This window comes from Mustela erminea, chromosome 1 (assembly GCF_009829155.1).
Source record: "Mustela erminea isolate mMusErm1 chromosome 1, mMusErm1.Pri, whole genome shotgun sequence".
In the NCBI taxonomy this organism is placed as follows: Eukaryota; Metazoa; Chordata; class Mammalia; order Carnivora; family Mustelidae; genus Mustela; species Mustela erminea.
This window is the reverse complement of record NC_045614.1, coordinates 65023-89402: the sequence shown is the minus strand read 5'-3', so window position 1 is coordinate 89402 and position 24380 is coordinate 65023. Positions and strand designations below refer to the sequence as shown.

The 24380-nt window shown below is 63.8% G+C and overlaps 1 protein-coding gene across 9 annotated transcripts; it reads left to right on the top strand.

Annotated features, from left to right (window-relative positions):
* Positions 1–967: 967 nt before the first annotated feature.
* On the top strand, positions 968–22624 carry MIER2 (MIER family member 2). 9 transcript variants are annotated; one of them, XM_032303907.1, is made up of 16 exons: positions 2039–5482; positions 6074–6212; positions 6542–6632; positions 7752–7894; positions 12280–12405; positions 12824–12947; positions 13480–13571; positions 13893–13962; positions 16400–16551; positions 17335–17416; positions 17504–17598; positions 19580–19704; positions 19812–19939; positions 20741–21170; positions 21347–21379; positions 21602–22624. In XM_032303907.1, exons 1-15 carry the CDS (start codon positions 5418–5420, stop codon positions 21348–21350), a joined length of 1866 nt encoding a protein of 621 aa, XP_032159798.1. In that variant the 5' UTR covers positions 2039–5417; the 3' UTR covers positions 21351–21379; positions 21602–22624. The 9 variants fall into 9 exon arrangements, with proteins under 9 accessions (XP_032159806.1, XP_032159846.1, XP_032159829.1 ...); XM_032303891.1 differs by lacking the exon at positions 21347–21379; XM_032303898.1 differs by having other exon boundaries at positions 21347–22624.
* The last annotated feature ends 1756 nt before the right edge of the window (positions 22625–24380 follow it).

Below are 24380 nucleotides of genomic sequence, written 5' to 3'. Positions count from 1 at the left end.
GGACAGATGCTATGTTCACTGACTGACTGAATGAGCGGACCCGCGGCGGTGTGATCAGCGAGGACGCTCCGGCAGCAGCAGCGGGGAGTTACCGCGAAGGGCAGAACTTTCAAGCGCGGGTCTCCCTCCCGAGCAGAGGCTTCTCAGGGGCTGGGACGACGCTCGCACCCTGCGCCAGGCCCAGCATCTCAGTGCCCCGCGGCCGACCGCGGGCGTTGTGGGGGAGAAGGACCAGGCTCCAGAGCTCCCCCTGCCCCAATCCACTCATTTGCGCGAGCCAGACCCTCGGGACCTGGGCTCACAGCCCGGCCACCTCCGCGGCATCGGGGCCCGCCTCCCGCCCGCGCCCCTCCTGACCTCTCCGCGGCGGGCGGCCTCCCCACTGGCCTCCCCGCTCGCTTCCTTTGCCACCCTTGCGACCCTCTCGGGACACCTTGTGCCCCGACGCTCAAGGCCTGCGCGCGCGACACTGGGGCTGTGCGCGCGGTCAGGTGCGCGGTCAGTCGCGGTCCGACTTTCGCCGACACACGAGACGAGGGACCTCCGAGCCAGAGGGCCCGGGCTCCGATGCTCCCCGGCCGCGGGACCGAGCCCCGAGCCCCGGGCGGCCGCGCCTCCAAGCCCGGCCGCAGGCGCATTTCCGCCAGCCGCCCACGAGACGGGGCCTCGCGGGGGCAGAAGTGCGGAAAGTTCCAGAAGCTCCCCGCCGGCCACCCCGGCTCCGGCCCTGGCGCCCGCGGCCCTGCGTCCCCAAGCCGGGGCTCCCCGCGCAGGTGTGGCCGTCCGGGGCCCGCGCCCGCTGCCGCCGCCGCCGCCGCCTCGACCCGCGCCCGCCCGCCCGCGCCCCCGGGCAGCCCCGGCCGCGCGCCCGCTCCGCGCGCCCCGCACCGCCAGCTCCGCGCACCTACTACGCGCCCTCCGGCCCCGCCCCGGCCCCGCCCCGGCCCCGCCCGGAGGCCCCGCCTTCCCGGGCGCGGCGGCCAATGAGCGCGCGGCCCCGCATCCGGGGATCCCGGCGCGGCCGCCGCCTCCCGCGCACACACGGCCATGGCGGAGGTGAGTGAGCGGGCCGGGGGAGCCGGCCCCCCGCCTCCGCGCGCCCGCGGCCCCAACCGCAGGGCCCGGCCGCGTCGCGGCTCCGGGCGCAGAGACCCCCGCCCCGGGGCGCGGAGGTTGGGCCCGGGGCGCCGCGCACGTCGGGGCCCGAGGGGCGCGGAGCTCCGTCGGCGGCCGCCCCCGGGCACCCCCCCCCCCGCCGGCTGCCACATCGCGGGGTGCAGTGCGCATGTGCGGGCGGGGGGCGGGAGCGCGGGGCGGGGTGCGGAGGGGTGCGGAGGGGCGGGGTGGGGCGGGGCGGGTGCGGGCGGGGGCGCGCGCCCCGCCGCCCGGCGGATCCCGGGGGCCCCGGCCCTGGACCCCCGCCCCCGCCGCGGCGCGGCCGTCCCCGCGCTCCCGCCAACTTCGCGGAGTGTTGCTCCCGGGGCGCGGGGTGGGGGCGCCGCGCTACCCCGCCGGGACCCCGCTCGCGAGCCCCTGCGGTGCCGACTCCGGGCGGACGGAGCCCTGAGCGCAGCGGCCGGGGCGTGGGGGCCTCCTCGGGGCGGACGGCCGGCCTTGCTGCTCCGAGCCCCTCTGGGCCCGGGGGAGCAGGCCCGAGACCCCTCACCCGAGACCCGGGGGGCCGGAGGGGGCCTGGTCTGCGGGCGCGTGGGGCTCGGGACTGCGACGCGCCGTCGGGCTCGCCGGGACCGTCCGGGCGGCTGCGCGTCCCGTCAGACCCGGACGGAAAAGTTTCACTCCGGGGTGGGCTTGCTGTCCCCGGTTTTCTCTCCCGACTTCGTTGGGTGAGACAGGACGGACCGCTCTCACCTCGCAGGGCCCCGCGGGGACTGGGGACGGTGCACCTGCCAGGGCCCAGGCCCCGGGACTCTTAGGACGTGGCTTTTCCGTCTGGGCTCGCAAGTTAGGGCCCGCAGACCCCGCGCGGGCTCCTGCCGAAACGGGCCGGGCCCCTGAGGCCGGAGAGGACAGGGGGCCCCTGAGGCCGGAGAGCACAGGGGGCCCCGCAGACGGGCACCGCGGGCGCGGGCGTGCGCCGCACGGTTCCGGAGCTGTGTGTGGGGTTCGGGTGTAGCCCAGCGCGGTGGGAATGGCCGTCCTCCAGCACGAGCGAGGAGCAGCAGCAGGTCCTGCGTGTGCGCCGAAGAGGGTGTGGGTGTCTGGGTGCAGGGCGAGATCTCAGCAGCCAGTTGTGCTGGGTGGCTGGTTGCAAAGGGTCCGTAGACAGTTCTCCTTCCTTACGGGGCGTTTGGGGAAACGGAGGCCTCCTGGGGGTGGTGGCTGACCTGGGAGACCAGAGGCAGAGGCCAGGTGGGGAGGGTGTGTGGTCTCCTGGCTCAGGGGCGCGGGGCGTGGGGGCAGCATGCTTGCCTGGCTGAGCTGGGGTTGTGGGTCTTGACTCTGCCTTGCAGGGGGCAGAGCCCCTGAAGCCTGCAGAGCCAGCCCGCTGCCCAGGGTGTCCCTCTCCCACCTGTTGAGTGTGTGTGCCGGTGCCCCGAAGAGTGAATTTGTGTTGGTTTCCCAGGAGAAGGTCCGTGTGTGAGCTCCACGTGTGCCCGGCTCTGCGCGGCCCGGGGCTCTGGCTGTGAGCGCAGGTCCCAGCGTGCCTGTCCTAAAGGGCCTGAGAGGCTGGTCACTAAAGGGCCGGCAGGTGTGGAGATGTCCGACGTGATGAGCCACAGTCAGCCTCTGCCCGGGACGCCTGTGGCGGTGCCGGAGCCTCCAAGGTTTTGTGACCTTGGGCGGGTGACTCAGTGTCCACAGCGGTAGTGCCCCCATCTCTGAAATGGGAGTGCCCTGGAGGCACGCGTTCTCCTGGTATCTTGGCCGAGTGTCTGATCCTTAGGCAGTCCCTGGTAAGGTCTCACCAGTGAGGACGATGGTTTGTAAGCTGCCAGCACGTGCCCGCGTTTTCTCGTTGCCGGAGTCGTGGCCAGCACCACGCGGGAAGGCGGGAGAGCTGTGCGTTGTCTGCCTCGCGGCACCAGTTGGGTGTTGGAAAGGCCCACCGGCACTGTCTTGGTCTTGACTTAAAATCCTGCAGGGCTTTGTTTCGTCCTCCCCGGGACCCTCGGCTCAGTGATGTGGTCCCTGCCACCTCCCCCGCCGCCGCTCTTGGGTGCCCTTCCGTCTCCACCTGGCGGTGGGGGGACTCCTCTGTCTCGCCTCCGTGCTGTGTCTGCCTGCTTCCGCTGGTTTGTTCTCTGTGTTCTGGTGAGACTGGTGACTCGCGTGGGTGGGGACAGGCAGAACCTGTTTCCCCATGGACCGCGCGCACCCAGGGCCTGTCTCCTTACCTGGCCCGGCGTAGGTGTTCCGTGGTTCGTGGGGCTCTTCCTCTTCGCTGTCATTGTGTATCGCTGTCAGACTCATGGTGTCAGAACAATGATTGGCCCCACTCAGGCTCGTCACTGGCCGCCCTGACCCTCGGTTGCTGGCTGGGGCTGGAGCCGGCCCCGGGGGAAGGAAGCGTCCCTGCTCACATGTGGCTGGGACCCCTCCCCATGGTCTCTCTGTGTGGCTTGGGCTTCCTCCCAGCGTGGCGGCTGGTGACTGTCCCAGATGATACCCGATGGAGACTGAGCTGCGTTTTAAGTCCCAGGGAGCCGCCTGCCCTAAGTCCCAGGCCCATCTGGGTCTCCAGGGAGGGGGCGCAGAACTCTGCTTCTGGACGGGGGAGGCATGCCCGGGTCCCAGGGGGAGGAGAGCACGTGGGGGCCGCCATGGTGTCGCCATGGGTTATGCTGGGAAGGGCAGTGGGAGGAGCTGGCCGGGGGAGAAAGGCCCTGCATTCCAGTCTCCTGGTGACTGGCCTCTGCGTCGGAGCCATTGGGGTCCCACGAGACAGGGCTGAAGAGCTCGCTTGTCCTTGCCGAGACCTGGCTTCCCCACTCCTCTGGGACCCCATGTCCACCGTTCCTTTGCTCCTTCCTCCCGTACTTTTTTTTTCTAACCTGAAATTCCTTGAGCTCATTCCCCGTCCTGTTTTTTCTTCCGCTTTAGCAAAGTGGGCGGCTTTGGCTCTGCTGGAAACATCCACAGTGTTCTGAACAAAGGCTGTAGAGGGCCTGGGAATCCCACTGTTGAGGGTGGGCTTACGTCTCCAGGTCAGATGTTGGGGCAGGGGAGGGAAGAGAATCATGAAGTCAGCGTTCCTTGGTGAGTGTCGAGGAACCCCGAGTCATCTGGGAATGAACCTGCAGATCTGAGGCCATGGGGAGCTCCGAGCAGCCCCCCACCCCCGGCCCTGGGCAGAGGCTGCGCACACGCGCACACACGCACACACTCCTCACCCCAGAGAAGCGGGGGCTCATTCCCTCCCGGCTTCGTGGTCCTCACCTTTGCAGCGTTGTCTGTGCAGCGGCACGTCCGCAGAGGGTCTCTGAGTCCACGCCTGAGGGACGCGGCTTCTGTGCTGTGTGAGTCGGGTGAGCGACCTGATCTCTCTGAGCTGTGGCTCCTCGATTCTCCTGGGAGGAGAAGGATCACATGAGGGCTGGAGGATCTCTCGAGGGTCCAGCGAGGGCATCCTGAGAAAGCTTTCTCCGTGTCCGTCACTTGATTTCATTATTCAGATCTCGTGCGCGTGTGCGCGTGCGTGTGTGTTCCTGTGTGCGTGCGCACATGTGTGTGCACGTACGTGTGCACGCGTGTGCGCAGGTAGCTTAGCTGAGGTTTATTCTCGTCCTCGTGTGTGGAGTTCAGTGGTTTTCAGCACATCTGGAGCTGTGTGGCCATCAGCGGTCACCTTTGGAACCTGCCGTGTCCCCAGAGCGGTCCCGTCCCTTCAGCCCTCCCCTCCCCCACCCCCGGCCCCCGAGAGCCCCCTTCCCGTCCGTGGAGGAGCCTGGTCTGGACGTGTCGCACGCGTGGACTCACACCCGTGTGGCCTCCTGTGTCTGGTTCCCTCCCTGCGCATCTTGGGCTCGGGGCCGGCCCTAGAGCAGTGCGTAGGGGCCTCGCTCCTGGTGGCGCCCGGGGACGCTCGTGCTTCTGCTCGTCGTCCTCCGCTGGTGGGCATTTGTGTACTTCCCGTCTCCGGCCCCTGTGAGGGTCCCACTGTGGACGTCCACATGCGCGCTTTAGTGGACCCGTGTGTCCCTTCTCCCGTGGACCTCCCTCCCCTCTTTGGTTTCGGGATGGGTGCCCGGGGAGTTAGACTGACAAGGGGCAGGTGATCGAGAGAGAAGTAAGCGCCGTCGGTGGATGCACGTAGCACACGTCCTGCAGGAGCAGCACAGGGCGTCACCCCGGGGTGGGCAGAGCTCGGGCTCCTGTGGCATCTCCACAGAAGCGCAGCCCCCGTGGACCAAGTGTCGTGACGCAGAAGGACTCGGAGTGTGTCTGGGCCCCAGGTCATGGGAAGCCGGATACGCGGGAGCCGGTGGAAGGCCAGGCTGGGCAGTCGGGTGTGTCTGTGCAGGTGAGCTCGGTGCTGAGCTGCCCCCTACCTGGTTTGGGGATGGGGGGGCACCCACTCAGGGACCTACGCGTTCCTTGAAGCGGCCCAGGCCGACACAGACCCCATCCTGGGTCTGTCTTTGCTTGGTTGGCTTCGTCTCGGAGTGACCCGTGTGCTGGGCCGACCCCTCGTGTCTGGCGAATGGAGGATGTGCTGGGTGGTCCGTCACCGTGCCGGCCTTCTGCGGGGCCGCTGAGCGCCTGCCCTCCTTGCGTTCCCTCCTCCGCTTGGCTTCCTTCCGAGGAGCCCTTCTCCGTGTGCTCACGGGCCACCGAGTGTGTCTCTGGGGGTTTGGATCCTTTTCCCATTTTGCTTTTCCATTAGTGACTCATAGCGGGTCCCTTTTCGTGATCTGTGGCCCCCGGTTGCCTCTGAGGACTGTCTTCTCACTTCCTCCTTGATGTCCTTCCCGGTGGAAACGTCTGTCGATGTACTTTTCCTCTCGTTGCCTGTGCTTTTGGTGCTCTGAGGAACTGTGGTGTGTGTCCAGGGAAACAGGTGATTCCTGTGTTTTCCTCTAAGAGCTCCGTGGTTTTCGCTCTCACCCTGAAGGTCTTGGGTCCATCGTGGGCTCACTTGTGTGCAGTGCAAGCAAGCACGTGGCCCTCCTGTCGTCCCGGCACCGTGTGTCACAGACGTTCCCCACGGAGCCGTTCTGTCCCCTTGTCGAGATTCAGTCGGAAGTGACATGGTCGGTTTGTTTCTGGGTTCTCCAGTCTGTCCTTTTGATTCATCTGTCCAGCTTCGTGTAGCGCCACACTGCTCTGATTCCTGTGGCTCTGTTGTACTTTCAAACCAGGAACTCTTCTACCTCAAGATTGTTTGGGCTTATCTGGGCCCCTTTACTTTTCCTGTGAAGTTTGGGATCTGTTCGTCAGTTTCTGCCTGGAAGCCAAGAGGGGGCTCTCCCCGCTGAGGCCTCTTCCTGGGGCTGCCCGGGCAGTGGGGCTCTGCGCTGTACGTGCTCCCAGGTGTCCTACAGGGACCCGCCAAGCCAACTTTGCTTCTCTTCCTCCGCAGGCCTCCTCACTGGAAAGGCAGAGCCCTGGTGTGGCGTCCTGCCTCGCTCACAGCCTGTGCCCCGGGGAGCCCAGCCTGCAGACAGCGGCAGGTACCCTCCTTGCCCTTACCCTGCCCCGCCCAGGGCCACCAGGGCTCTGTGGGTGTGACAGACTGCATCTCGCCCAGCTGGGCAGAGCCGGACACCGTGTGCGGGCTCCCAGAGTCCAAGGACGGGTGTGAGCCGAGCGGCGGGGACGCCCCCTCGTCCTCTGGTGGCGGCAGGACAGCCGAGGAGAGGACCAGAGGGCCTCCGTCCTGGGGTGGCCTGCTGGCCTGGTGGGCACTTACCTTAGCCAAGGCAGGAAGATGGGGTTTTGGTGCTGGGGGGGCACTCTTCCCGGGTGCTCTGCACCCCCCGCCCCCCAAGCTGGCCCCTGGCAGCCCCCCCTCCTCCTGTGTGTGGCCCCAGGCGGAGGGAGGAGGCCAGCCTTGGCCGTCCCGTCTCGCTGGCCTGGGTGGACAGAGCCCTCGCCACTCCCTTTTGTCTTTGTTGTCCTTGACTGTGGCTTACTGAAGACCAGAATGGAGAGAGACAAACACATCCTGGTTCTTTTGGGAAAACCAGTCATCTGGTCACGTCTGCCAGCCGTTGGCCCGTGTCAGGGCTTGTGGCTGTGGCTCTGCTGAGCAGGAGGGCGGATGGGTGCTTGTCGGGCCTTCTGCGTGTCCCCCGCACCCTGCTGCCCCTGCGTGGGTGCGCCGGCGGGTCCATGTTCCCAGAGCTGGAGGCCCCGCCCGACGGGGAGCCGGGTCCTTCTGCAGTTTGGGCCGCCCCGGTGCTTGTCTCTGCCTGGTCTGTGGCCTCCTCCCCGCACCGCCATAGGGGTCTGCGGTGACAGAGACCGAGAGGCTCCCCGCACGTCCCGCATGTGTGTGTGCGGTCAGCTGGCCGTGCTCTTCCCTCTCCGGCCCTGCTGTCCCTCCCTCATGACCGCGTGGTGCTGACCAGAGCGTCGCACGCTCACGGGCAGCCGTGCACACGCACCTCACGCACACACAGCCCTTCCCCTGTGTGTGCGTGAGCACACGAGTGCACTTGGCCACAGGCTGTGGGGCTTGACCCTGGTGACAGCCTGGCCCCTGGCGTGTCCTCCCCGGCCGTCCCCTGGCCCGTGTGATGGTTGGGGTGCAGTTTCGAGCAGCTCACACCGGTGCCGTCTCCTCTCAGTGGTGTCCATGGGCTCTGCGGACCATCAGTTCAACCTCGTGGAGATCCTGTCCCAGAACTACGGCCTCCAGGAGCCGTGCGAGCCGGCCGCGGGAGACCCCGAGAAGCCTGAGGGGGAGCTGGAGAAGGACTTCATCGCCCAGGTACTCAGCTGAGCGGGTCCCTCTGCCCTTGTGTGGGTGGGGCCTCCTGGGCCAGACCCCGTTGCTGCCTTTGGTGGACCCAGACCTCCGGCTGTTCAGATCTCACTGCCTGTGTGTCTGTCTGGGCAGCACGAGGCGCTGTGCTAGGAGCTGAGGTCATGGGGGGTCAGGCCAGACCCGGTCGTGCTCCTGGGGCTTTAGGGCTCTAGGCATTAAACTCACTGTTCTTTTTTGGCCTCAGAATCCTCTTTATGTTCTTAAAAATTCTTGAGGATTTCAAAGAGCTTCGTAAAGGTTATACAGTTAATGTCTTGTTAATAGAATACCAGATGCTTATGAACATGAAAAAAGAAATCGGGATGCTTGAGCGGTGTGGTTGGTGACGTGTCTGAGTCTCGGTTTCGGCTCGGGTCCTGATCTCAGGGTCCTGGGATCAAGCCCCGCGTCCCGCTTCTCCCTCTGTTTCTGCCCCTCCCCTGCTTTCTCTTTTTCTCTCTCTCTCTCTCTCAAATAAATAAATCTTTAAAAAATAAAAATACTTTTTCTAAAATAAAAACAGGCTGGGGATGCCTGGGTGGTGTGGTCGGTTTTGAGCGTCTGACTCTTGGTGTCAGCTCAGGTCCTGATCTCGTGGTAGGATCGAGTCCCATGTCGGGCTTTGCACTCAACGGGGAGTGTGCTTGGGATTCTCTCTCTCCCTCTCTCCTGTGTTCTCACTCTCTGTTATCTCTCTCTGGAGTAAATGAACCATTGGAACTTCATCAAGATCAAAAGCTTTTGCATAGCAAAGGAAACAGTGGACAAAACAAAAAAAAACCCCAACAGAATACAAGAGGATATTTGCAAATGTTTTATCACATAAAGGGCTAGTATCGAAAATCTATAAAGAACTTATCAAATTCAACACCCAAAGGACAAGTAATTCAATCAAGAAATGGGCAGAGGACATGAACAGACATTTCTGCAAGAAGACGTCCAGATGGCCAACAGACACATGAAAAAGTGCCCCACATCACTCGGCGTCAGGGAAATACAGATCAAAACCACGATGAGATGCTACCTCACACCGGTCAGAATGGCTAAAATTAACCAGTCAGGAAATGACAGATGCTGGCGAGGATGCGGAGAAAGGGGAGCCTCCTACCCTGTTGGTGGGAATGCAAGCTGGTGCAGCCCCTCTGGAAAACGGTGTGGAGTTTCCTCAAGAAGTTAAAAATAGAGGACCTGGCAATCGCAGTAGGGGGTATTTATCCCAGAGATTCAGATGTAGTGATCCGAAGGGGCACGTGCACCTGAGTGTTCCTAGCAGCAACGTCCACAATAGCCAGGCTATGGAAAGAGCTGAGATGCTGTTCAGCAGACGAACAGATAAAGGAGATGTGGTCCACAGATACAGTGGAATACTATGCAGCCATCACCCCCCCCATCTTGCCATTTGCGACGTGGATGGAACTAGAGGGTATTATGCAGGTGAAATAAGTCAATCAGAGAAAGATGGTTATCATATGATCTCACTTGTGTGGAGTTTAAGAAACAAAACAGTATCATGGGGGAAGAGAGGATAAAATAAAAATCAGAGAGGGAGGCAAACCATGAGCGACTCTAACTCTAGGAAATGCACCGAGGGGTGGGGGATGGGTTAGCCCAGTGACCGGCACCAAGGAGGCCCATGATGTGGTGGGCAGTGGAGGCGGAGTGGAGTCACATGCCGTTGAGGAGTCGTTAAACTCGGCCTCTGAAACTGAAATGCACTGTCTCTTAACTAAAGTGAATTTAAATAAAACAAGTACTGAAAATGGAATAAATAAATAAATCTTTAAAAAAGACAAACCCCAAAACAGGTTGGGGAGAGGAGTGGAAAATTTCCTATTTCTGTAAATGCGGAAGCAGACGGGAGACCCCGCGGCTGTCTTTAAGGCACACCCGTTCATCTGGGGTCCTTTTGGTTGAAGTGTGAATCTGGCCCTTCCTAGATGAGGGGAGATAGTCACCCACCTTCTAAGACAAGGTGGGTCCACGTCCAGTAAGTGGTGTGGTGGTTGCAGAGTGCTTTCTGCAACCGTGTCCTGTGAACTTTCTGGGTGTGGTTGCGTTGGAACCCAGTGGTGGTGAACTTGGGGTGGCTCTTCCCCCGTGGGATCCTGTTCCCTCCTGCATGGTGAGAGGTCTGCCCCATACGGGCTCTCCAGCCTGCCCTTCTTGCAAACGTAAGCTCACGCTACAAAATCTAGGAAACCACTCGTTAGTACCGTGGATGGGGGGGGGCTTTAAACCACGTGGCTGTGGAGGCCAGCAATCCGTGTTCATGTCTGGCAGGGCTGTTTCTGGTGAGGGCCCTCTTCTTGGCTTACACGTGGCTGCCTTCTCTCTGTGTCCTCACGTGGCCAAGAGCGAACACAGCACGCTGTCCGGGGTCTCTTCAAGGACCCGACCCTGCTGGATCAGAGGCACATCCTCACGTCCGATGGCACTAATTCTTCCTGCGAAGGTCTGTCTCCAGATACAGTCACGTTGGGGTTAGTGGCTTAGCACGTGACTTCTCAGTTCATGGCGATGTCAGCACTGATTTCACCAAACGGGCCCCAAGCGCTGGGAGCTTTTTATTAGCAGTAATTATACTGCGTCTTCCTAGTCTGGTGCCACATGTCGCTTGGTGCCACTCTGGTCCTATAACTAAGGACAGAAGTCTTCTCTTAGGGGAAAAAAAAATTTTAAAAAGTTTAAAATGAATTTAAAATGTTTCAAAATTAACCAAAAACTAAAATCAGCTATGTATTAAGTACATCTCCTAGGTTTTCTTCAGATAGAATTTTAAAAAACTGATTAAAATCAGAGAAAGATAAATGCTGCGTTACTCATACGGGGAATTTAAGAAGCAAAACAGATGAACATAGGGGAGGGAAGGAGAGAGAAAGTCCGATGGAAACAGGAGACAAACCACAGAGACGCCCAACCCCAGGGAACGAGCAGGGCTGCGGGGGGTGGGGGGCAGGGCGGGTAGGGGTGAGCACTGGCTGTCCCGTGCAGCTGATGGATCTCTGAATTCTACCCCGAAACCAAGGCTACGCTGTGTGTTAACTAAGTTGAATTTAAATTAAAAAAACCAAAACCTGATTAAGAAAGAATATAATTTCCAAGATAAAGGCAGAGACACTGCCGTTCTGTATCAGCTTAAACAATACTGCAGGTTTACCAAGCTCCTGGTGTCAGATCCAGATTTTCCAAAATTCAAGTTTTTTGCTCAAAAGCCTGAGTTTTGCTGTTCCAGCAGGCACAGGGGGTCGTCTGGAGGAGACGCCTGTGTGGGGCCAGACAGGAGGCCCGTTGCCCCCGCATCGCCCCCTTCCAGCCCGTGTGTCCTGCGAGAGCGGGGCCGCTGCCCCCGGAACCCTGGGGCACCCTGGGCTGTGGCTGGCACTCCGGGCTGTGGCTGGCACTCCCAAGTGCCCCCTTTGCTCACGTGGGAAAGGAGAATGGTGTTCGTGGAGCACATGAGCGAGATCCGGAGCGAGGCCCAGGGCCCCTGGGAGGAGGGGACACCCACCGGGACTGGGGTGCTGCGCCCCTGGGACTCGCTTCGTCAGCCCGCGCGTGCGCCGGAGAACTGGAATAATGCTGTCCATTCCCCGGAGCGTTGCTGCGGAGGGGTCCCGGGTACCCGCCGGGATCCCTGGGCCCCCTGTTCTCCCCAGCAGAAGCACAGAGAGCAGGAGGCGTCAGGAACGTCCCCGTCAGTGGGGTCCTGTGAAGGTGGGGGGGCGAGGATGCCGGGGGACTGCCGGGGTCCCCTGGGGGAGGACACGGTGCGGCCGGACGGCGCCAGCTCAGGAGAGGACGGCGCCGCTCATGCCCGTCGTCCTCCCGGTGGGCTTCCTGGGACCCAGGAGCCTCCCTGTGTCCGTGCCCTGTGCTGGGCCACCGCCTCCCTCCCTGTTCAGCTGGGCTGGGGGTGCTGGGGGTGGCAGGCCCGCCGTGTCTCTGTTGTGGCCGTGTGGCCGGACCACTCCCTGCTTGTACTGAGGGCTGCTTTTAACCCGACGTGGCTGTTGGGGTTTACTGGCTGGCCCTTTGCCGTTGGTCAGGATGTCAGTCATGTTTCCCTTCTGATGGAGTGACGTCCCGCATCATGCTGGCTTTGCAGATGTTGAGGCCTCCTCTGTACTGGGGTTAAGCCTGGGCCGGACCCTGTGGAGTGGGGAGGCCTGCCCTGGACCCGCCCTTTGAGGCTGGGGACCGGGGGCACAGAGCAGGGTTCTTGGGGAGCAGGTGTCTGGTCCCTGCCTCTCCACAGGGCTGGGGGTCTCTGGATGCAGGACCGGGGTCTGGCTGGGGGTGGCTGCTGTGACCTTGAGCAGCCCCTCCTGACACAGCCCTGACCCCCGCAGAGCAGTGACATGCCTCTGGATGAGCTGCTCGCCCTCTACGGCTACGAGGCCTCAGACCCCGTCTCCGAGCAGGAGAGCGAGGGCAGCGACACCACCGCCCGCCTCCCAGACATGACCCTGGACAAGGTGAGCGGCTGGGGGCAGGGCTGGGAGGCTAGGTCAGAGCAGCCTCGGGCTGGGTGGGGCCGTGGCTGAGGGAGGGCGGCCTGGAGACCAGCCAGGAGGAGGAGGAGGGGGCAGCTCCGCTCTCTGGGTCCCAACAGGGCAGGGGACAGTGGGGCGGGCTTCGTCACCGCAGGGGAAGACCACCTGCTCCGTGGGAAGAGCTGGGACTCTCGTTCCCAGCCCGCAAGGGGCCCCTCGCTGGCGCCCGGTGCCGGGTGCCCGGCCTCTCCGTCGGCGAGAGGGAGGGATGGCCCAGGCGCGCGCGGGTGTCCGGAGTGGGCCTGTGGTGTCAGTCACCGTGTTTGTGCCGTTACTGTGACTGTTCTTTGGAGACGGTGGAAACAAACCACAAACAGGTTTTCTGCTTTCTTGTTAAAAGGAACAGATAGCGAAGGATTTGCTTTCAGGGGAAGAAGAGGAAGAGACACAGTCATCGGCCGATGACCTGACCCCGTCTGTGACCTCCCACGAGGCCTCCGACCTTTTTCCCAGCCAGAGTGGATGTAGGTGTCTCTCTGCCCTGCCCTTGGCCAGGCGGGGCTCCGGGGCTGCAGGCGGGAGGGGCCCTGAGCTGGGCACGTGTGCCCAGACGCTTTGGACCCTGAGGGCGCCCTGACCTCAGTCGGAGCTGCCTGGGGCTTGCTGCCTTCCCCATGACCTGGTCGCTGACCTGAGGAGGGAGCAGGTTGGTTCCTGAAACTGCAAGTCTGTGGATCCGGGGCAGTGCCTGGAGACCATCCTCCCCCTGGCCCTGGCCGCCGGGGCCGCCTGCATGGCTGGCCGCGGAAGGTGCCGTGGCTCGGGACCCGGCAGGGTGGTCACTGCCACGGGGCAGGCCTCCTGGGTCCCCAGTCCGTGCCCGTTGCACATTCCTGTCTGGCCAGGGGTGGGCCGTGCTCCGTCTCAGGAAGGGCACAGTGCAGGGGTCGGGGGATGGAGAGTCGGGGGGGAGGTAGGGAGATGCCCCAGGGCCCGCTAGCCTGGGTGGGCCACCCAGGGCCACGGCGCAGCTCAGCCTCTGTTCTCTCCTGGAAGCCTGCTTCCTGGGCAATGCAGATGAAGAGCGTGGCTCGCCCACGTCGTCCGACACGGAGGAGGACGCCCTTCCTGCCAACAAATGTAAGAAGGTGAGTGGCTCTGACCCCTGAGCTGCGCTGGGGACCGGGGACTTGCGCAGCAGCTGTGGCCCTGTGCTGCGGCCCGAGCTCCCGTCTTGCGGCCTTTGGGCTGGACCTCAGCAAACTGGGGTCCTGTGGCCCCGCCCTCCCTTGCCCCGAGACTGGCCGTACCAGATAGACACTGTCACACCCACCCATGCTCTCCTCTGCCTCTCATGCTCAGGACCCCAGGACTGGTCTGTGGCCAGATGGCACAGGGGAGCCCTGGGCTCTGGTGGCCACCCTGGGGCCCCCGTCAGCCCAGACTTTCTCGGGTCTTTGCCTTCACAGGAGATCATGGTTGGGCCTCAGTTCCAAGCCGACCTCAGCGGCCTGCAGTTGGAACGCCATGGTGAGAAGTGTAAGTGGGGCTGGTGGTTGTGGGAGACGGGGAGGAGGAGACCCGAGAGCCCCATTAGCCGGGAAGGGCCTGGCTGCCTGCCTCCTGGAGCACGTCCCAATCCTTGGAGGGAATCTGAGGGGCGGGAGGACCTGGCGGCGTCCCCTCCCTGCTCCCTGTCCCTCAGCTCAGCTGTGTGGTCCTGCCGCACCCCGGGCCGCCGTCCTCGGCTCCCCCTGCCCCCGGCTCCGTCCACCCCGTCCTGCCCGGGCCGCCGTCCTCGGCTCTGTGGGCGTGCTCACCTTTCCCCGCTCGGGTCTTGCCGTGTCTGGGCCTCGTCCCAGGTGTCCTTCAGAGACAGGTGTCCCCCTGCCGTGTGCTGTCCTTAGGGTGCTCAGCGTCCCCAGCCCGATGTCCCCACTGGAACGAGGAGCGAGGCCTGTTGTCCTTTGAGATAGGTGCTGCCGTGTTTGCTTACAGGGAAGAAAAGGGGAGTGAAGTCACCTGGCTGTCGAGCTGAGTCGTGTTTTCCCGGCCCCTGAGACTGGCAGTGAGGGGGGCAGATGGAGGAGACAAGGCCTCTCAGCAGAGACACGGAGGCCCTGGGCTGGAAGCCGGGACGTGGTCTTGGCGGCATGTGCTTGCTGGGCCGTAAGCGGTGGTGGGGGGAGGCAGGACGGCCCCGGTCAGCTGGGTTGTGGAACCATGGGATGAGTCTCTGTGAATTGAGGACGCGTGACACCCTCCCCCAGAAAAGGGCAGCCGTGCACACTCCTTAGCCCCTTCCTCCAAGAGTCCTGAGCACGTGCAAACCTCCGTCTGGAGCCCCAGCCTCGGGGCCTCTGCCTCTTCCAGGGAATGGCCGGTCCTTGGTCCCGAGGTGTCCCTCTGCCCCCCAGCAGAGGTTAAATCTGTGCGTGTGACACATGGGCCTCGTGGCTGTGGCGTGCTGTGTCCTGGAGTGTCCGTTGTGCTGGTGGAGTACGGGTGTGTCCGTGCGGCTCCGAGCGGGTCCACGCTGCTTCTGGGATGGGTGATGGGAGTCGTGGCCCTGTGGGTGCACGTCCCACACACGCTGCGGGGTCTCTAGCTAAGGAAGGGAGTCTCGTCGTGGCTTTAATTGGCGAGTCTCTGGGACTAGGTTGAGCAGCCGCTGCAGACGTCTGTTCAGGCCCCTGCTCGAGGCTTTTTCTGCAGTTTCAGTGGAATCGCCTTTCCCTTCCCGATCTGTGTGTGTCCCTCTGGCGTTCCGGACACGAGGCCGCCATGGGCTGTGGGCATCGCCGTCTGGTCGTTAGCGTTTGCTCTGGCCGTGCCGTGCGGGGGCCATGAAGGTGTCCTTGCAAAGGCCAATGCTGCCACCTTCCCCGCCACGCGGGAAGCAGCAGCCTCGCTTGCACGTCGAGTGTGTGGTTGGGGCGGGGGTCCGGAGGCCTCCAGCCTGTGCTTTGCTCTGGCCCCACGCCGAGTGGCCCGTTGCACGTGTGTATATTGGGCTTCTGCCTGCTGGTCTCTCGTGGGACCTGGCTGTCCCCGCGCTGTCTTGGTCATCGTGAGTGGCGCTGGAGACGATGTCTGTCCTCCAGCCTTGGGCCTGGTCGTGTGTCTGTATAAGCCGCTCGTGAGCTTGTTGGCGGCTCGATTTCGATGGGGGCTGTGCCGAACCCCGAGGTTACTCGTGGGTCGTCCTTCCGGGGACGCCGTCGACCCCTGCAGATCCCGCGTGCCGTTCCCCTCTTGAAACCGGCGGTGGTGTTTCTGCTGCCAGCCTGCTCGCACCTCATGGCCCGTCTGTGCTGGTGCGAACCATCTTCGGAAAAATGTCACGTCGGTTGGTTTCTCTCCGTAGAGATGCGGTTGTAGTTTCAGTCGGTCTTGCGCACAGTGAGTTTGCTGAACTCGGTGTTCCACGTCGGTTCTCCGTGGTTCTTCCGCGTTCTCGCGTGTGTGTGCTCGTGCGGCGTGTGAACGACGCTGCGCGCGGTTTCCCTGCCGCCCTCCCGGCTTTGAGCCCCTTTCCTGGCCGCGTCGCGCCGGTGACCCCTCCCGGACCGAGCAAGGAGAGCGGAGAGACTGTCTTGTTCCCAGACTTGGGGGACGGGTCTGTGTCCCGTGTCGTACGTCCTTGGCTGTGGGCTGCTCTGGGCGCCCTTGATTGGACGAGGCGGTTTCCTTGCGTCGGCAGCGGACAGTCGGAGTGCTGCTCTGTGCCCTGGGCCGGCCGTTTCTCCATCCTCCTGTCGAAGGGCTTTCGGACCCTAAACCAGCCCTGCGTTCTGGAGCGGACGACGCCACCTGGGCACAAAGTGCCGTCATGGGTGGTCCGGGTGTCCTTCTCTGCCACGCGGGAACAGGGCAGGGCCCGGGGGTGCCCTGGCGGGCGCGTCTAACCCAGCTATGAGGGAGTGGGAGGGTCCCACGCGCGCCCGTGACGTGACCCAGCCCTCCCTGTCCACAGTCTATGAGAATGATGACCAGCTTCTCTGGGACCCCAACGTCCTTCCTGAGAGGGAGGTGGAAGAGTTCCTGTACCGGGCCGTGAAGCGGAGGTGGCACGAGATGGCGGGGTCGCAGCGCCCGGAGGGAGAGGCTGTGAAGGACAGCGAGCAGGTGGGCTGTCACCTGGGGGCAGGGGGGCTGTCACCTGGGGGCAGGGGGGCTGTCACCTGCGGGCCCAGGGCCAGAGCGTCCCGGGCTGCAGGGCAACGGCTCAGGTGTCTGCGGGGACCGTGCAGGGGCAGGAGGGGAGGGGGTCAGGCATGAAGGGGCACGGGGAATGGCAGGGCCACCCCAGGAGGGCGGTGGGGAGGACCGCCATGAGGGTCCTGCCCTGTGTGGTCATGTGATGGTGGCAAATGCGAAGGAGAAACCCTCATTGTGGGAGAAATGGTGGTAGGACCGCCCCGTGTCCCCGCCCCTGAGAGTGGTGTGAATCCTCCCGACGTCCTCACCTGAGACTGGTGTGAGCCCTCCCAACGTTTCCCGGCTGAGAGTGGTGTGAACCCTAACCTGACATCCCCACTCTGGGACTTGTGCGAACCCTCCCGATGTCCTTACCCCGGATGCTGCTGTGAAGCCTCCTGATGTCCTCACCTCGAGAGTGGTGTGAACACTCCCAACGTCAGCCTGACAGTGGTGTGAACCCTCTCGACTTTCCTGCCTGAGTGGTGTGAACCTTTCCAAAGTCCCCGTCCCTAAGATTGGCTGGAACGCCCCCATCCCTGCCCCTGTGGAGTGACCGCCCTGTGACATCCCTGTCCCCGGAGGGCGCTGTGACTGCCCCCTGGTGTCCCTGCCCCACAGGGTGGTGTGAACACCTCTGGCTGTTTTTCTGGGGTGGGTGGGGTGGGTGGGGTGAGGTGAACAGGCGGGAAGTCTGTGGCTTCTCCTCAGGCGCTCTATGAGCTGGTGAAATGCAATTTCAACGCAGAGGAGGCCCTGCGGAGGCTGCGGTTCAACGTGAAGGTGATCCGAGGTGAGCGTGTGGCCGCGGCCCTCCCTGCCCTTCGCCGTCACCGTGTCCGGGCTGCCGCGGGTGCCACGGCGCTCCCTCTGCTTGCAGATGGGTTCTGTGCGTGGGGCGAGGAGGAGTGCAGGAACTTCGAGCACGGCTTCCGAGTGCACGGGAAGAACTTCCACCTGATCCAGGCCAACAAGGTGAGGACACTGCCCGCCCTCCTCCCGCCGGGTCTCCCAGGGGCGCTTTGGGGCTGGGAAGGCTTCAGGAGACCAGGCCCCCGTCACCCCCCACAGTGGGTGCAGCTCACCTTGCCGGCCTCAGGGCAGGCTCCCCGGAGCCGTGGCTGAGCCCCAGTGCCCACCTCTACTCTCCCCACGCCCCTGGGTGTCTTGTTCTGGTCTCTGCTGATGCCTGCTGGGCCATCTTCCCGTCCCCAAAACGAAGGCTCCAGACACTGCTTTGGGGTGAACGTCAGTAGTCTTTTCTGTTTGAGGTCCTTTGGCCTGGCTTTGCCATCTCCTCAGCACAGGGCCTAGGGCCCATGCCGCAGGGCCGACCCCTTTACTGTGACCCTACTCGCAGCCCCCATCTCCTGATTTCCTCAAAGGACGTGGTCCTTCTGCCATCTGCCGCAGACTGATGACAGGGGGCGCTGCTGACCGCAGGTTCTCCTGCCTTACCCTAGACCTGGGTCACCGTTGGCATCTGCACGTTCCACGGTGAGGCCGTTCGCCTGTGGCCCTGTGCATGATGCCCAGAGCCCTGCCCCTCCGCTGTGCAGTATGGGACGTGTGCCTGGCGTGTGCCTGTGGCTCTGTCTCAGTTTCTCGCTGCCCATCTCCCTGGGGCGTCCCCACCAGACCTCTCATTCTGTCATCGTGTACCTCTGGGGTCTGTCGGGAAGTTCCTGGCAGAAAGCGGGCTCACATGTGGGCCTCCGTGGCTTCTCCCAGGAGCTTGGAGGTGATGGAGGGGCCTGCTTGGGGCTGCTGTGGGGACGGACCATGCTCAGCAGCCTGGGCCCAGCACGGCGTTGACTCCGTGCCTTGAGGCCTGACGTGGTTCCCTGTGCGCTGTTTCCACCACGGCCCTGGCCACTTCTGTGTCATTGGCACGATGCCTTTGTTCCCTTCGTGCCTGCCCACCCTGGTGACGGCTGTGGGCTACCTGTCCATGCTTTCAGGCTCCGCTGGAGCCAGCCCCGGGGAGACCACCGAGGACTGGACTCCCGGCAGGACACGTGTGCTGAGGGGGCTCACTGAGCAGACAGATCACATGTGGGCCTTGTTCCTGCTACGCTGCGGGCCCTCCCTGGGCCCCAGTGTCCCTTCCCCCATTCTGGCGAACAGTGCGGGGACTCCCGTGCCGTTGCCGGCTGGGTGTGGGGAGAACCTGCGAAGTGGGAAGATGCTCTGAATCCTTAGAGTTCTCCGAGTTTCTTCTGATGGAAGTGGGGTCGACACACAGGTCCCGTCGCGTCAGACCTGCACCAGGTGTCCGGGGTCGGCTGGACGCACCATGGGTGTGGTCACCCTCTGTGGCGTGCCACACTGTCACCGAGTCACCGAGCGTGTTCCCTGTGGTGGTCATTGGGTCTCCGTGATTTATCTTCTGCCCTAGGAGGTTTGACATGTGGGGTCCGGCCGGGCACGTGTTTGTGGCCCTTTCCAGGGTACTTTACACATGAGGAGTTTTTTTGGTTTTCTGTGTCGTGTAAATACGATCTTGGGTTGGGTTCCCAAAAGCATAGTGTGCCCTCTGACGGCCTTTTTCCCCTCGTGAGCAGCTCTCCCGCAGACTGTTGGTGCTAAGCGTGGGCTCACACGCTGTCCCCTCTGGGCAGGGGGGCCGTCCCGGGGTCTGCACCAGGGGTTGTCTCTCCTCGTCGGCTGCCTGTGAGGGGCGGGGTGGTGCCGCTGTCTCCGGGACCTTGTGGTCAAGGGCAAGGAAGGTGGATACCGGACACGTGGGCCTGAAGTGAAGGACAGGGTGCCAGGTCCACGCCAGTGGGGGGGGGTCTCTTGAGATGGGTGCTGTCCTGCTTTAGGCGAGGGGATGTGCCTCGGGCGGGTTGGAAGCCAGTGGCGGGGGCTGAAGGCGGAGTCTTGATTTGACCAAGCGTGGTGGTGCTGGGACCCTCTTTGCTTGTTGGGAGGTGACGCGGCTCCCGTCCCGCAGGTGCGCACACGGTCCGTGGGGGAGTGTGTGGAGTACTACTACCTGTGGAAGAAGTCGGAGCGCTACGACTACTTCTCGCAGCAGACGCGGCTGGGCCGGAGGAAATACGGCCCGTCGGGAGCCACGTGCGTGCAGCGGGCTCCCAGGGCCCCGGGGTGGGGAGGGTGGGGAGGGTGGGGAGGGTGGGCGTCCCGGGCAGGTGTCTCCCCTTCACATCGCGCTCTCCCCACAGGGACGCAGAGCAGGACCTGGACAGCAGTGACCCTGATGGCACTGGCCGTCCCCGCTCCTCGCCACCCCTGCCCCCTGCAGCTGACGGCCTGGGCTCCGAGCAGGACCCCTTGGCACGGATGCACACAGGTGAGAATGTGGGGCAGGTCCCTGCCCGTGGGGGTGTCCTCTTCTCCTTGGTACCCTCCTCTGGGCCCCTGGGCTCTACCCCAGAGAGTGGTCCATGCGGTGTCGTACACGAGTGGCCACGGGGGCTTGCTGGCTTGTTGCGTGGCGGGGTACTACACGTGACCTGTGGCTCTGGGTGCCATGTGGGAGGGCACGGGGGTGTCAGAGGCTCCCTGGCATCTGGGTTCAGGGCCACACGAGAGCAAGACAGGGCCGGCTCGGCACTGGAGTTGGTGCCCATGAGCACGGAGGTAAGCCCGAGGACCGCAGCTCTGAGTCTGCCGCACGCTGGGGTTTAGATTGTGCTGGAATCTGGTCAGTTCAATGGTTTGCTTAAAGGGGGCCGCACCCGCCTACTCCTGGCTTTGCTTATCGCACGTGCGTGCCGAAGCGCCTGACGGCTCGCATTCACGTGCATTTTGCCTTCAAGCTTCTCTTACTCTGTTTCGTTTGTTTGAATTTCTTTGAACTTGCTGTGTTCTGGTCACGATACTCCCCCGGTCCGGGGCCGTTAGCCTCGGCGCACCGCGTCTGTGTGACGGGTTTCTTCTGTGTGTGTGTGATGCCTGGTGGCGGCGCCTCCGTGTGGAGGGTCCGCAGGCTGAGCCGGACGTGTGGAGGTCGGGTCGGAGCCCGGTGCCGGTGGCAGCCTGAAGGCACGGGTGTGATTTTAGCCGGGCACGCTTCCGTTGGGACGGCTGGGTCCCCGGGGGCTGGCGTGGGTGCCCCGGGGGTCCGGCCTCAGCTGGGTTCTCCTCGCAGAGCTGCTCGGTGCGGACAGCGTGGCCGGCAGCGTCGCTGAGCCTGGGGAGAGTTCCGACAGCCTCCCGCCCTCGGATCCGGGGCCTTGTCCGTTCCAGCAGCTGGATGCGCCCCCAGCCGTGCCCCTGCCCAGGCGGCCCCCCGGCCTGGTGGAGCCGGCCTTCTGCCCCCCGGCCACAGCGCCTCCGGAGCCCGGCAGCAGCCCGAGACTGGCTGTGGACTTGGCCCTGCCTGGGGCCCTCCCTGAGGAGCTGCCCCTCCTCGCCAGCCGCGTGGATGTGAACGGAGAGGCCGAGGAGGTCGTCGCTCCCGCCCAGGTGGCCTTGTCTGTCACCGAGTTTGGACTCATCGGCATTGGGGACGTGAATCCCTTCCTGGCCGCCCACCCAGCGTGCCCAGGCCCCGGGCTGCACTCGGATCCCCTGTCACAGTGAGTGCGGCCCCTGCCCTGGGTCCCCCTGCCCCAGGTCCCCCTCAGCCTCGGGCTGCTCTGTGGAGAGGGGAGGGCTGTGCCCCGAGGACGGCTTGGTCACATGCAGCAGCCTCGGTTGGTTTCTTTATTTTTATTTTCTACTTTTAATTTGGCTTATTTATTTTTTTGACTAGGTAATACATTCATATGGTTCAAAATCCAAAAAGGTACACATGGGGCCAATGCCAGGCTCCTCCCACCCCTGTCCCCACCACCAGCCCTCCCCAGGCGCCCAGGACAGTGCTGCCTCCGAGGAGCTTGTCCACCAGCACTAGTGAAAACACGGTCTGCTGGGGGGGTGAGGTCGGGAGCCACGGTTTCAGCCTACGGCACCCAGGCTGTGCCGTCCGTGGGACCGCACTGACCCTTTCTCGGTCTCTCCCCTGCAGCTGTAACGTGATGACCTGTTGATCCCTGGCCGCAGGCGGGCGTGCGTGGCCCGGACTGGACGTGGGGCCGCCGCGGGGCCTGCCTCCGCCAGTCTTCCCGACCCTTCCCCTCCTCGTGGGCCTCGGGTAGCGCCTCCTCTGCTCCAGAACGCAGCAAGGACATGGCGCACTGCGGCCGGGCCTGCCCTGCCCTCACACACAGCCTGGCGCCCTCGGTGCCCGGCCCCACTGTCCGTGCTGTCCAGGCTGCTGCCCCCGGCGCAGTACCCGGTGGGCGGCCAGAGGTGGAGGGCCCGGCCCCGTGTAGCCAGCAGAGGCGAGGACGGTGTCCCTGCTCCCTCAGGGAGGTGGGGAGATGGGGCAGGGTGCTGCCCCCACCAGCAGCCTCCGCCCGGGCGCCCTCAGCACTCCGCTTGGCTCCATCTCCCTGCCCCTGGTGGGGTCGTGGGCTGCCCCAGCCCCGGGGTCGCGGGCAGCTGCTACTCGGTGCCAAACCCGGTGGGGCACAGAGCCATATACCTCGATGTCGGCCGCGCCCGCCCTCAACCTCCACCCTGCTCTCCACTTCAGGAAACGCCGCACTTTACGCCACCCGCCCCCCGCCTCCCTCTCTCCAGCCCGCAGCAGCCCCGGGTGTGGGGTCGAGGAGACAGGTGACCTGCACCCCCCTTGGTACCAAGGCACTGTTGCCTGCAGCCCCGAGGGGCTGGCTCCAGCCTGTTCCCCTGACCCTGTGGGTCGTTCTTCTGTTGAAGCTCCCCAGCACGACGGTTTGGGGTCCTGGTCCTTCTTTTTCCCAGCTTCCCCCGTTTTATTTATGTTTCTGTTTACAAATTGGAGTGGGGTCCTCCACGGGGCCAGGGCAGCGCTCCCCAAGCCCGGTGTCGCCAGGAGAGGGTTGGGATCGAGCCCGTCTGCGGAGTTGGCCTCGACCTTCCCTCACCCCACCAAGGACCACACTGTGAAGTGAGAACTGCCTTGAATCCCTTGCTGTTTTATTTATTAAACTTGATTTGAAACCCACGGGTGCCTCGTGGTAGCTGGGGAGGACGGGGTGTGAGGAGGTGCTGGGGGCCGGTCACTCGGTGGACCCTGTGATCTGGGCTGTCGTGGCGGAGGTGGCACAGGGCTGTAGGGGGCTGGTCATGATGCTGCTTTGACGTGAGGCCGGCCAAGCCACAGCCAGTGCAGGGGCGGGGAGAGCCTTGGGTCCCGTGGAGGAGGCCCAGGGTAGAGGCTCCCACTGCCTGCGGCCCTGCCAGCTCTCGCCGGCGTCCGTGGTCCGGATTTTGGCCACTCTGACACAAGCATGGCGGGAGCTCTTCCGTGGCCGTGGCTTTTGAAGACGGCTGTGCGCCTGGTGCTTGCTCCTCCCCGGGGCTGTGGGGCCACGGCCGAGCTAGTCTGTCCCTGGGTGGCTCCACGGCCGCGGTGTTCCTGCTCTGCCGGCCGGAGAAGGCCCCGTTGCTGCACGTGGTGTTTGTCTTAGGGTTGCCGGATTGAGGACTCCCGGTTGATGTTGGGTCCTGTGTGTCGTGTTTGCGGCGGGTAGGGCGGGTCTGTCCCAGGGGGAGGCAGGTTGGTGCGGATCTCCTTGTGCCTTTCCTGAGCCTGGGGCACGCCGGCTGCCACTGTCCCCGCGTCTCTGCTGCCCCCAGTGTCCAGCTGCCCAAGGGGATGCCAGCTGACGCGCGCCCGCCCCCCACGTCCTCTTACTCACTCCGGGTATATTTTGGTTCTAGGACGTGGACTTGGCTTTTTTCATTTCTCTACTGAGATTCTGCATTTTCCACCTTTCCCTATAGACACTGTACTTGAGTCTTTGCTCTTCTTGCCTGGGGGGGTCATTTCTGGATACTTGTCCTGTTTCTTCTGGACGGGGGTCCCCCTTTCTCTGGTTTTGCTGGTTGTCGTAAAGGAGTCATTTCCCTCGTGTTGATGCGCACACGCGACGGGGGCCGCCCCGGCCGGGCTGTCCCGTGACTGTGGCTGCTGTGACGGTTGGCTTCTAGCTTCCTCGTGCTGAGGTGGCAGCTGTGGCACGGGAAGCTGCAGCTCGCCTGTGCCCTCCCCAGGAAGCACGGTCTGTTCCCAGCAGCTCCAGTGGGAGCCCTGGAGTGAGACTCGTGCCTGGGACTGAGCGAGTGACCGGCCAGGCCTGGGTCGGCTGCCCACCTGCAGGTGCAGAACCTGCCTCCCTAGGAGGGGACCGGCGGCCAGGGCGGCGGGGGGCGGGGGGGGGGGGACACGAGAGCGCGGAGGCCTGGGGCTGTGTAGGGCGGATGCTCAGAGGTGTGTTTGGGAGGAAGAAGGAGCAGAGTTGTGCTTGAGGGAGACTGGCTGGGGCTGGACATGGCGGGGTGGGGGCGCCACGGGGGCGGGGAGGACCCTCGCTGTGAGGACTGGCCTGTAAAGGAGTAAGCGGCTTATGTTCTCTGGCTGTGACTCCGGGGCCGCTGACCTGGAGGGTCCCCGGCGCAGGCTGTGGGTGCTCAGCCATTCCTCAGTCACTGGGCCGAGTCACGGCCTGGTGCCTGCCGGGTGCTGGCCCTGCCCCTGGAGCTCAGGGGCTGGGGAGGGGGATGATAAGCAGACACAGAAATGGTGCTGGAGCTCAGAGGTGGTGGTGGACACGGGGGTGCGGGGCAGGGAGAGGACTGTGTCCGAGGTGGCAGCTCAGCCCGAGATCCAAATTCGCCGATGCTGGCTTCTGACTCCAAGGTGACCCCAGGTGCCTGCTGCACCGTCTCCTGTTCCCTTAACCCTCCAGGTGCTTCCT